At 49.9% G+C, this 12812-nt stretch overlaps 4 protein-coding genes across 4 annotated transcripts; 1 reads left to right on the forward strand and 3 right to left on the reverse strand.

The window, feature by feature from the left end:
* Positions 1-2178: 2178 nt before the first annotated feature.
* On the forward strand, positions 2179-3597 carry ONS95_004043 (uncharacterized protein; the record flags this gene model as incomplete). The annotated part of the gene is made up of 4 exons (XM_058497386.1): positions 2179-2272; positions 2337-2346; positions 2402-3521; positions 3568-3597. 4 exons carry the CDS (start codon positions 2179-2181, stop codon positions 3595-3597), a joined length of 1254 nt encoding a protein of 417 aa, XP_058353329.1.
* Positions 3598-4280: 683 nt separating this feature from the next.
* On the reverse strand, positions 4281-4750 carry ONS95_004044 (uncharacterized protein; the record flags this gene model as incomplete). The annotated part of the gene is made up of 2 exons (XM_058497387.1): positions 4281-4288; positions 4456-4750. The coding sequence occupies 2 exons, from the start codon at positions 4748-4750 to the stop codon at positions 4281-4283; spliced, it is 303 nt and encodes a 100-aa protein (XP_058353330.1).
* Positions 4751-5521: 771 nt separating this feature from the next.
* Positions 5522-8314, reverse strand: ONS95_004045 (uncharacterized protein; the record flags this gene model as incomplete). The annotated part of the gene is made up of 4 exons (XM_058497388.1): positions 5522-6733; positions 6782-7139; positions 7185-7785; positions 7834-8314. 4 exons carry the CDS (start codon positions 8312-8314, stop codon positions 5522-5524), a joined length of 2652 nt encoding a protein of 883 aa, XP_058353331.1.
* Positions 8315-10933: 2619 nt separating this feature from the next.
* On the reverse strand, positions 10934-12792 carry ONS95_004046 (uncharacterized protein; the record flags this gene model as incomplete). Its single annotated transcript, XM_058497389.1, has 5 exons — positions 10934-11041; positions 11104-11843; positions 12069-12210; positions 12265-12450; positions 12526-12792. 5 exons carry the CDS (start codon positions 12790-12792, stop codon positions 10934-10936), a joined length of 1443 nt encoding a protein of 480 aa, XP_058353332.1.
* Positions 12793-12812: the final 20 nt, after the last annotated feature.

The raw sequence follows: 12812 nt of genomic DNA on the forward strand, positions 1-12812 counted from the left end.
TTGCGAGTTGAGATGGGTGTAAAGGTGTGGTTTGTTGATGAGATGGGAAGAAGAAGATGCGGAATGCCAAAAGCCTTTATTTAAGCAACGCAGAGCTGACAGACTGCCTGCCCTGCCCTGTGCTGTGCTGTGCTGTGCTGTGCTGTGCTGAGTCGGGCTGCCGCTCCCAGGTATGACGTGTGCGGTCGGCAAGGCAAGGCAAGGCAAGACAAGACAAGGTGAAGGACTCAGGACTCCGGACTGCCTGGTGCCCCCTGCCCTCAGATCACATCACTGCGATCCACTGGCCTTCCCTGTTCTTTTTACTGGGCACATGGGGACTCTCAGTACCCTTCTACTATTGACTGAAATACCCTGCGCCGAGGCAAATTATGCTCCATTCTCATATACGAATCATCATAATTACGGTACAGTAAGTTAACCAAAGTTGCAGCTTGATGACGGGGACTCGGGGTGGAGGTGGGAAGCGTTGGCTGTGAAGATTCTCCGGGTCGAAATGATCTGTTCTGCTTGTACTGTATTCTGCTGTACTGTACTCCGCTACTTCCCAATTCAATGTTATCAACAGACGTGTACAGTACAGGACAGTACAGTACTGCTGGACTGCCTCTACATCCTCTGTCATGAGGGCATCCAAAGCGCTGACCTGACCTGACCTGACCCTTGCTCCTCCAGGCGAATGCTCCAGCCACAACTGCGTCACCAGGCGAGCCAAGTGCCAAGGTACGAAGTAAATGGTCGCATCTCCCGCAAGCGTGAAATTGATTTGATGGCAGCCAGTCCCGATCCCAGTTTTAAACTTATTTTTAAAGCAGAAGACGTTTCGTCCTGTGGCTGAGGCCGTCAGCCACTGGGGAAAGCTCAGGATCTCTGGATGTCAGGTAAGGTAAGGTAAGGCAAGGTAAGGTAAGGTAAGGTAAGGTAAGTTTAGGTATCTCTGCACGCATGTGGAGCGAACTGGTGGCGTCTGCTGGAGAGATCAAACTCTGATCGGTCGAATCGTGGACTGCGGCTGTCGCCTGGACCTCGAGGGGAGGGGAGGCGAGGCGAGAGGACGAGTTTATGGTACAGTAGGTAGGTAAACACCAAGACTTGCCATGCTGCCAAGTTCCGGCATACCTACCTTACCTTACCTAGGTATCCATCCATGCCGTTGGTCAGCCCCAGCCCTTTCAGCATTTCAACATTTCAACATTTCGTTTCATTTCATTTCATTATCAGTTTCTTCAAAGCCCCTGCCTGCATCCCAGTCTGCCAGCGAGCAATCCAGCCAAGAACTAGGATGCCGCCTGCTTCCAAAGCATCAAATTTTCCAACCCCCTCTGCCCCTCTGCCCCTCTGGCCCCTCCCAAAACCGAAAAGTAGGTACGAGTAGATGATGATTGATCAAGGAGCCATGCAAATGCCAGCCTGGGCAATCATCGGCATCCAGCTGACTACATTTACTGTACAATAATGTTGCCCAGAGCAGAGGGGCCAGAGCTTCCAGGGCTGAAGCCCAGTACTGTACAGTACCGAGCTATGGGCATTTGTTGCGGCGCAAGTAGGTACCAAGGTAAGTAAGGTAGGTAGGGCGTAAATTAACTGGTCCCAAGATCAGACGACGGCCTGGACAACAGACCACGCGATATTAAAACAAGCTTGGCACCATTACAAGAGCATTATGATGATATCCAAGTGATTGGGACCGATTTGAATATGCACCTTCTCCGTGCCACGAGTCTTGGTCTGTTTACTGTACTGTACTTCACTGTACTGTGCTGTACTTGCGCGACTTATGGACATCCGAGGGGATCGAGGTTTGCTCATACTTCTGGAAAGACTTTGAGACACCGAGATACCTATGGCGAAAATCTCGGCTTCGATTGCCGTTGCTTCCTTCTCCATATGATAACCCGCACCTGAGCCCTTCTACCGTCAAGCTATGCATCATGAGCTCTTGGTCCCCGAGACAGTCATAGATCACGAAAGTGATGCAGATAGGATTCCCCAGCCTCGTCAATGTCCAGGACCTTACCGTGCTACCTATTCTCAGATAAACACATACCAATGGCCCTGATCGGTACATCTTGTCACTAACCGACAAATTTCCATTTCTTATCGCCTCATTTCTACACCCCACCATCCCACTACAACCTACCATTCAATGGACTCCAAACCCTAGCAACCACCCTCATTATGCCTCGAGATCCGTTAATCGGTCTGGTCGGTAAGCCCTCGAGTGGTAAATCCACCACCTTGAACAGCTTGACCGATGCCAGCTCCAAAGTCGGTGCGTGAACCACCCGAGAAACCTGCAATGAAGAGAGGACTTTGAGCTCACAACCTCGTGACAGGCAATTTCCCGTAAGGCTCGACCGTCCTTTGGATCCTGATACAGCTACTGAAGTACACTGCCTAGTTTCACCACCATAGATCCCCAGCGTGCCATCGGGTACCTACAAATCGAATGCGCTTGCGCGCGACACAATCTCTCGGACAGATGCAAGCCAAACTACGGCGCGTGCATCAACGGCAGACGCTCCGTTCCCATCGAACTTCTCGACGTAGCAGGACTCGTTCCCGGCGCACATGAGGGGAAAGGATTGGGCAACAAGTTCCTCGACGATCTACGACATGCAGATGCGCTCGTCCACGTAGTCGATGTGAGCGGGACAACAGATGCAGAAGGCAAGGCCACGAGAGGGTATGATCCCTCGCAGGACATTGTGTGGCTGAGATCCGAGATTGTGCAATGGATAAGAGGAAATCTGATGGCGAAATGGGGATCTATTAAAAGACGGCACATAGCAGTCAAAGCCACGGCAGTGGAGACGCTGCAAGGGCAATTCTCAGGATACGGATCAACAGCCACAGTAGTCGCCAGAACACTGGACAAGCTGGGGTTGAAAGAGCCGTTGGAGCATTGGTCCGATGAGACGGTTGACAAGGTAGTCAATGCCTTCACAGACGAGAAGTTCCCTACAGTAATAGCCCTCAATAAGATCGACCACGCAGACGCGGACAAGAACATCAGCAAGATCGCCAAAATGCAAGACCCTCAATCTATCGTGCTCTGTTCCGCTATCTCCGAGGTATTTCTCCGGAAACTGGCCAAGCAGGGTTTCGTGAAGTACACGGAAGGCAGCGAGTTTGTGGACACGCGAGAAGATCTGATCGCGGATGGAGACCCCTCGGGTGGCGGACTGAAGGAGCTTGACGAGAAACTCAAGAACCGCATAGAGAACCTCAAGGATATGGTTCTCTACCGATTCGGGTCGACGGGTGTGGTGCAGGTGTTGTCTAGGGCTGCCGAACTCCTTGGTCTCGTTCCGGTATTCCCCGTAAGGAACATTTCGAGCTTCGGATCTGGCGCTTCTGGTTCCAACGCTGTTTTCAGAGACTGCGTATTGGTTAAGAAGAATACCACCGTTGCAGAATGTGCTCGCAAAGTTATTGGAGACGCGCCGTTGGCTTACGTGGAAGGAGCTGGTGGAGTCAGAGTTGCAGAGGATGATATTGTTATGGTTGGCAAAAACGATGTTCGTTCCATTGAAATAATTCCCAGCTTCTTGCTAATAGTCACAGATCCTCTCTTTCAAAGTGGGCAGAGCATGACTTTGAAGCCCAGTTTCCAAAAGTCTGGCGTTCAACAAGGATAAAGGTTGCATAGCAATGGCGTTCGGGGATACGCATGGTTGCGAGGAATATATTACTTCTTTTGAGCATCTAAGCCATCTTGCAACCATCTTTACATGGCTCTGGCTGAGCAGCCCTTACTGTTCTTTCCTTCACTTTCCACCATCCAACAGCGAACCCTGCAGACTAGAAAGTCAAAACATCCCAGAAGGTTCTTCCGATAATTCTTTCAGTGCAAGGATCGCAGACTCACCCCGCGATCCCCCGCAATCCCCAAACTTCTCCTCTCCCAAACGTCTGAAAACATCACACCACAACCCCGCCATCAGCCCATTCCCGCATTATTGTTGCCGCAGATCTGACTACGCCTTTCCCCCGCGCTCGTCCTGCATACCAATAGTGTCTGCCATGAAAGTAAATATCAGCACAGTTTCATCAAGGTATTTCCAATAGCAACAGTCGAATGTATTGTATGATAGGAGAAGTGTCCGGAATACACATGCCAATGTCTGACAAGCCTTTTTGTACAAGGAGTTTCGGGAATGGCACCACTTCTCCATCATCAGATGCGGATGTTCGCCTTGGCTCTTATGTCCAATGGGGACTGGAAGGAGAAAATTCCTTCCACCGCCCCGATGCAAGATGTAGAATCCCGGCCAAGTTCATGCGCCTGGAGTTGAGTTTCCAAAGTCGTTAGCAGAAGCCGCTGAGAGCCAAGGGTCTCACTTGCAAAGTACTGGCATTCCAAATTTCAAAAATAAGGACCAAGATAGCCAGCTCTCACCTGGTTACAGAAGACAGAAGACAGAAGACAGGGATGAACTCCTCAAAACTCACCAGGCGCCTCCGGAAACTCTTTCTTCGCTCTCTCCCCACTTCCCCCATCCTCCTGGCTCGTCCCACGACTCTTCCCTTCCTCGCCCTTCACACCAGCTCTTTCCGCCTTGCCTTCCTTCACCGCTTCGTGCTGGACATTATGCGAATCCTTCTGACGCGTTGCATTTTCTTCCGGTTGGCGTCCTTCCCATTTTTGTGCAGAGGGTGTGTTGCTTAGCTGGCGGGATGTGGATGTGGTAGTAACGGGAGAGACCCGTTGGAAGGCTCGTGCCATAAGACGAATGTTGGGGAGCATTCTGTTACTCATTATAAGCAGATTTTGGAAGTAAAGGATTAATTGATTGAATTGAATTCAGGTTTGAGTAATCTCAGAGTGTCGTGTGAAGAACGAGAGATACAATTATTGAAGACAAGCTCGAGCTCAAGAAAGCTACTAAGAGCTTCAAAACTGGTGTCGTCATCTCTTTTTCAACCCCTCCTTGTGACATGCAAACTTCTCATTACGACGACAGACAGAACATCGGGAATTCGGTAAAATGATGCGTCCTCTGAGGCAATTGTGAATCATTATTCGTACGATGTATGGCGTTCACTAAAAGTCCTGGAGCTAGTAAGATGGTTTGCTGCTCATCGTGACTTAAGCTCAGGGCGTGTGCCGAAATTCAATCGGTACCTGCAAGCAGGCTTTACTGCTTCATAGACTATATCATACTCATGAGTAAGTTACACAGAGAACTAGATATACACGAAGATGATCTAGCCCTTTAAAACCATACCAGACACGGGGAAAGGGTCGCAGAATCGACAGAATTTCCAAGCAAACTCGACAAAGACAATATCGTTTTGGTGCCGTAGCATGATCCAAACCCGCTCCTCAAAGGATAATCGCAGCACAAATTCAAACGTCTGTTTTGTGACTGCTCTGCTCCTATTGACAACTCTCCCCGCTGGTACCTTCACAACATACAAATCATTCTCAACAACTCCCCATTCATGTTCCGGGTTTCCAGTTCCATATTCAAGGACGCCGAAACACCAACCAAGCTTCCCACGCTCAAATCATAACTCATAATCCAAAAGTAGCATCCAACCCCTCAAGCAGATATCCATCTCCCACAGTCCCAGATCCCATCATAGCATGTCCGTAGTCCTGCCTTCCTCCCAGTCCCAATTCACTAGTCGATAGATCCTCACCAGAACTTAGGCTTTCTTCGCTAAAACTCAGTACGCTCCTTGCTGCACCTGGTGCACTTCCGAAATCGTTCATTGTCAGAGAGGTCATGTCCCATTGAGAGTCTGGAGACCAATCGCCGTAATTTGAAGAGTGGGTATCGGCAAGTGAGAGAGCTGGGCCACCATATATTGCATCGTAGAGGTTCGTTTGTCCGCCGTCTAGTGATCCGAGAAGAGCCTCCCATTCTGACACTGAGACGCCAGATGACTTTGCCGTCGAGTAACTATTATTGGGGAATATCGGAGTGTGTGCTTTCAAAGCAGGTGGTTGTGCGCGAGATTGAACGGGGGACTGTGGTTGCGAGGCTACTGGAGTATTGGAGAGGGAAAGGTAGTCCAGATTAGGTGGTCTATCGTTCTTCAGCAAGCGAGGTTTCAAGGTCGTCGATACATGAGTAGCCGAGTTTCGGTAGTCGTGTTTGGACATGGGAGATTCGGAACGAATTGAGTCTAAGGAGCTTCGTCCATGTGGAGTGTACTCTTGGCGCATGCTGATGTTGATGTTGGGTACAGTAGCTCGTCTGAGTTTCTCTTGCTGTGATAGTAGGTCACTTTCGCTTATGCTTGCACTGCCAAGTCGGTAGATATGGGGGCGAATTTGGTGTTTAGTGGCGGTGGGGGAGGACTTGGAGCTTGTCGGTGCATTCATAACGCTGGGACTTCGGCCAGCTGGGCTTTTCTTTTGGGTGTCAACTTTGAACAACGAGGAGCTGAGTTTCTTGAAATCAGCAGCACCAGGAGCTTCGGCCTTCTCGAGTAGCTTGTTGACGACTGTTACCAGGCGCTGACTGTCTTGCATCAGCTTCCCTGTTTGCTTGAGGTCCAGCCCTTGGTATAGGAGACTTAATCCACAAAGGGTGAGCATCTCGTTCTTGTTCACACAGAACGAGAAAGACATGCCTCTCTCCTCGAGGAGTTGCACAATCTGGATGATGTGTTTGCTTGATTCGGCGAGAGATATAACTGATGGTGATGACTTGGTCCCAAGAGTAGAGCCAACAGCAGGGCGTTGTATCAGACTTCGAATGTAGTAATAGGCAAGAGACTTTCGGTGTTAGCGAAAACTCACTGTTTTATGCCCACATATGCTTACCAATAACGCAGAACGGCTTCCGGTGACATCAGTTGATGGCTTGTCTTGAGCGAAAGTAAGTTTCAAGTGGCTGGGTAGCTTATCGGACCACTCAGTCAGCTCCCCTTCAAGAGCCAGAAGAGACTGAAGAGAGAGGTCATGTGTCGCAGCGGCAGGATAGTTCTGGTCCAAAACCTTTGATAAGATACGAGAAACTCGGAAGAGAGCCAAAGCACTCGAAATTTTGGTAAATTCGCCAGGCAGTGTTGGTTGAAATCCCTTTTCAGTTACGTACTCGTCGTCGGTGTCGGATGGGTACTCTGCATGGATATCTGTTTCCTTGAGGAGCTTGGGTAGACCTAACAAAGCAGCAGAGAAACTTGGAATGTCAGAATAGTCACTATTGTATACAAAGTCAACTTACCAGTCAACGGTATATAAAGTCCAAAACACCTTCTTGCGAGTTTCGATGGTCAAAGCGCCAAATGAAAATCGCTTTTGATTTTGATGTAATCCAAGTCGATGTGAAAGACCAACAGCGATACCCTTGTAGTGTTGGAGACGAGTATAATCGGCTTTAGCGATGCAATATATGAGGGCAAGAATAAGACATTGGAGTGTCGCTAGCGTGTTATCCATAAGAATCGACTCGAGACATTGGCGCCACTGACTTTCGCAAAGTGCGACGTTCTCCTTATCGGGGATATCGCTGGAAATTCCCGCAATGCTGAAGACTAGGTGGAGTTGAGCCAACTTGTGTGGATCGGTAACATCTTCTGGGTTCGTCATATACTCCTCATACAAACGAAGGAATGTAGGTTTGTGGAGAACAGGGAAAAGGGGTGCCCATTCCTGGAAGAAGACATTTACACATCGATCGGAAAACATGCGTGGAGGAGCATTGGGAGTCCTGGAACCGCTGCTTTGAGAGACCGGCGTCGAGTCTCCTTGAATGTTCAGGAAAGCATCTGTGTTGAGGCCCACGAGTGATTTGCCACTCTCCTGAATCCTGCGCTTGAAAGCATCTGCAAACGATTAATTTCTGCCAGTAACTGAACACTTGGTAGACATACCGATGAACGCTCTACCACTCGACGCGCCCATAAAATATGAATCGGAGTTTTCGACTCCAAGTAACAACGGCGACGCTTGAACACGAAATATGTCTTCTTTTGGCGGGGTTGCTAACATTTCCTTCCGGCTTTCAACGGACGGCGGAGCGGATGACATGGATGGCCGTCGGTTCGAATGCATCTTGGACAGCATGTCAATCTTCTCATCCTTCTCATCCAACAAATCCTTCAACTCTCGAACCTCGGCTTCCAACGAGCGCACTCGCTCTTCCAACGACTCGGTATATCCTCTTGGGAAAGCTCGTCGGCTAAGCTTGTCGCTGGTCTTGCATTCGAAGCCGACATTTGCGCATTGGGAACAACATGGCCGGATCCCGTCACAGCGAATCTTCTTGCTGCGACAGCGATCACAGGCCTGTGCGATTCGACTCTGTGAGTTTGATCCCACCTTGATCACTTTCATGGGCAGTATTCCAGGCATGTTGGTCGCTAGGGAGACTTTTTCCCAGGCTCGACGAACGTTGCCGTAGTTGTCTGTCGGGAGCCGTCCAAGTGCGCGCTATCGGGCTTGGAATCAAAACACGAAACCCATCCGACAGTTCCTGCACAGCAATCGTGACAATAGAGATAAGCCTCTTGGCTCGGGGATGTTTTTCTTGATGGGGCAAGGTAAGGTAAGGCAAGGCAAGGCAAGGCGAGAGATTTGTTTCTGCCGGTAAAACGTGTTGAGAGGAAGAGAGGAGAGTACTGGTGGGTGAGAGCGAGAGATGTGTGGGGATGGAATTATCGGGGGATGGAGGGGCCCGGGGGGATATGATATGGGTCCTCGACGAGCTGGGACACTGGGACACCTATCACATCACGGCACAACCTGGGGAATGGTTGGCCAATCCGCGCGGGCCTCATCTCAGGACTGGAGGCACTACTACGCTGCGTACAGACCACAGTAGTAGTAGTGCTGCTACACGGGGAGGGGGCATTCATTTGTGGGCCATCCCATCTCCTCCAGAAGGCGGGGGGAGGGGGGAGGGGGGAGGGGGCAGCGCTGGACGGCGCACCGGGCTGGCTGGGCGAGAAACTGACGAGCTGTCGAGACATGCCACGATTCTGGGGCCTGCCCTGCGACCCAAGCCAGAAACAAACGTCGTCAGTTACAGTAAATTACCACTACTCTGCCCTGCTCACTAAATAATGTGCGGTGCGATTTCTTATGGGCCATGACTCTCTGAGATCTCTTTTCATATCGTATCAGTCTCAGTCTCAGTCTAACTCTAACTCTAACTCTAACCTCGTGCAGAAAAATCAGAGGCGAGCACGCCGCGCCGCTTTGCTGCAGATCCAACGATAAATACTGGTAATAATAGGGGGGAAAGCGAGGGAAGTCAGTGTTCTGTTCTGTTCACTTCACTTCACTTCACTTCACTTCACTTCACTTCACTTCACTTCACTTCACTTCACTTCACTTCACTTTACTGAGATTGTTGTGGGAAGTCGACGCACCAGCAGCCCAGCAAACGCCAGGTTCCCTCGTCCCCCAGCTATTTGGCGCCCGTCATCATCCGACCCCACACGAAATTTGGGCTTGGGGCTTGGGGCTTGGGGGATTCGCAGTTGAGATCGTCCTGCAAGGCAAGGCCTGTCGTTGCTGCATTGGATGGATTCCAAGATCTTGCTTTCAAGTGGCGAGAACTTCTCGACCCGTCGTTATATCCGATTTCATGGCTCCGTCCATACAGTACATACATTACGATGAAGAAGCATGGCGATTCAGATTGTCTTTCGTTTAGTCGCTCGAACATCTTTCGTTTTGCCTGCCTGTGTCGAGTTGAAATAGACGGCGGCCTTGATTCAGGCTCAATTCCACCCGCGCCGTCGATGCCGAAATCATATCAGCAGAATGATACTGAGCGTGGTAATAGTTTTGCTACCTGGCTAACCACTGTATAGCTTTCCTCTAGTGCTATTTTTCTGGTGTGGAAGTAGCAAAACACGGTTCTAGACACGACACTTCCAGATGTAAATTAACTGTCTGATCAGGGATGACGGGGCGAACCATCGTCAACGTTAGCTTTGAACTTGCCCAGTGGAGGCACACTATGCTGTCGTCAAGATCCTCTGTACCCTGAAGAGGCGGCGGTTACTATTGGTGAAAAGAAGCCAACACTGGTGGCCTGCTTCAGTTAGCGGTGGCCTCACGATCCATTTATTGAATTCTGGACGTCGATGCCATCATGATGTAAATTTTGTGAGTGACGACAGCACAGCTGGGCAGTGGATGGGCAGACCAAGCCGCCAAAAGAATGCAAAATCGTCGAAGAAGCTGCTTTGGCGTTCCCGTAAGTTAAGGTTACCTAGGTACGAAAGTACCTACCTAGGTAGAGTAGAGTACGATGCGGGGAAACAGCTGTCCGAGGTTGCGGTACTTTTAGACCCGCCCCGCCCCGCCCCGCCCACTTTGGGACGCCTTCCATTCGCCTCTGCTTTATCGGCGTTTACAATCCAGTACGGAGAGTAGCAGATTTTAGGTTACCTTTGACTCCTCACACCTCGTTTGGATCCAATGAAAGACCTCGGCATTTCGAGACGATGCACAGCCATGGGCATTGTGACGATGCTGCACTTCTGCAAAAGCTTTTTTTGAACTGCATCAGGCGGGGGGGCCCTTTGGAGGCCGCAAGGGCTGAGATCTCGAACACCTGTGGACTCTGTTGGACTTCCAAAGGTCTTCCACACTGTGCTGTACCCCTCATCTTCGTCCCCACGCTATGGCTTATCTGCTTTTCCGTCTGGAATGTCATCTGTTGATCTGCAGATCCCCATGCCTTGTCGAAAGTCGACGCTGCGAGTCTGTCAGTCTGCTCGCTCAACAGTGTGACTGTGTGATATCAACGAGTCCAATCATACGCTCATAGACAAGCCTCGTCGATGGTTCCATAAGCTACTCGTAGTCCATATCGATCTGTGGACGACTGCTGGGTGTTCCGGCCCTCCAAATTTAGGTTATCAAGCATCGCAGGCCTGCCCTGGTACTGCATAAGATCCATGCAGCCTCGTGGAAGCTACGGCCACCTCGGGCCACCTCGGGCCACCTCGGACTTCATCAACTAAAATCTTCCTCCTCATTGGTCGCAGCTAGTTCCGGTATTTCTTCGTCCTCCATCGATCCGAGATACCGTACCACAACTTCGCTTTCTAGTAAGCTCGATTTCTGTGGGCATCATCAGTTGGGACATGAGTCGAATCTGTAACTTCCTTTCCCCCATATCTCACCTCGTTATCTGTTGCTCTGAATACTTGCTCGAGGATTGAAATCTCGCTCTTTCTCAGCTGCAAGGCACTTTTAAAGCGATCTTGGGAGACCAAGCCCGTAGATCCCAATGCTTGTATTGCATGATCGCCTTCGTACAGGCATTCCAGCTGATGCTGAATTCGGTCCTGTAACACGGCAATAGTTCGGAGTTTGAAAACATCCTTGAGTGGATGGCCGCTTGTGAGCAGATCAAAGTTGTGCGTTGCATCTGTCACATCTGATCCCTGCCAGAAGACCCTCAACTGGCCTTGAGTGTCGTCAACTTGTTGTAGGACTTTGAATTCAAGACCGTCTTCTTCGTTCAGGCACAAAAAATTGAGAAAAGGGCTCTCCCATTGGACAACCCCTTCCTTTTCGAAAAGCCGCAGAGTTGTCGGCTTCGAGAAGGCAGCCAGCTTTGCCTTTCCAAGTGGGTCATCTGGGAATGGGTCAAGTGACAAGTTCAGACCACGTGCATTGCTCTCCTCGTCAATAAAGCCGTAACTGAATAACATTTCTGCATCGGTTTTCGAAGACCCATAGCTTATGGTGACTTCCGAGCCAGAGTCTACTCGAACATCTGGTCGGAGTACGAGAATCAGATTGTTGTCGGAAGTTACTTCATAGTACGAATTCGGTTGTGAAGAGTGGTTTACCATGTCAACGCATGGAATCATTGATTCTCCAGAATTTGGTACCTCAAGACAGCGTGATCTGTACCCTAGGTAGCGCGAGAAGATTAGCCATTACACATTACACACTATTCTAAGAATATGCCATTTGTTTACAAGTTGATGTTCGAGAAGGATTTGGCACACTCCCACATCCCCTTGGGAAATCCAAGAACCAACTATACGGTATCTCTACCAAGAGCCATGCAGGATGTAGGTGCATATCTAAATCATGGAAATATTGGAAGGGGAAGAGACTCCCCGGTAACACTTACAAGCGTCCAGCAAGAACCAGTATTGATAGGTCAGATCCGCGTTATCCCACCAGCACTTTTGACACCAAGAAATATCGACGGTCTGCTCGCGAAGGTTCTCAAATTCCTGTATAAGTGAAGTTGTCTTTGCAGAAACGGCAGACTACCATGTGTCAGCTTCCAAAAGGAGCCAGCAACTAAAGCACGACCCACATACCTCCAGAGAAGTTCCAGCGAGCATGAATTTCTCTTCCTCAGTCCACAGAGTAGGAAGCGGTACCTCGGATGGCAGTAACCTCACGTACTCTGTCCAGGGATTCGACAGGCCGATATTCATCCCATGGTGCTTTACCGCGATCGTAATCTGCATTAACAGGAAAAGCATAACGTTGCCCCTTGTAGTCTATATCGCAAGAAGCCCTGGATTAGCTTGGCTGCGTGAAGTCCCCGAAGCATAGTAAACAACACTCAAACATACCTTCCCACCAGCCCTATCCAACACTTCTTTAAAATGAGTATCTACTTTTCCCCACTCCTCAACAGTCTCAGCACTCAAAATCAATTCACTGGGCACGATCATCAGCGTCGGAACATCAAACACGTCTTTGGAGTTAAGTGCCCGCGAAGTGACGAGTCCAAAGCCTTTTGAGCAACCCAGATCTTGAACTCGGATGTCAAGGAAATTGACATCGTTGAGTTTGCACCATGCTGGGAGGGCGGTGATGGGGAGGTGTGGGATCTGCATATTTCTATTGGGCGTGGTGG

This window comes from Cadophora gregata, assembly GCF_030347475.1.
Source record: "Cadophora gregata isolate MNR1 chromosome Unknown scaffold_13, whole genome shotgun sequence".
Classification (NCBI taxonomy): Eukaryota; Fungi; Ascomycota; class Leotiomycetes; order Helotiales; family Ploettnerulaceae; genus Cadophora; species Cadophora gregata.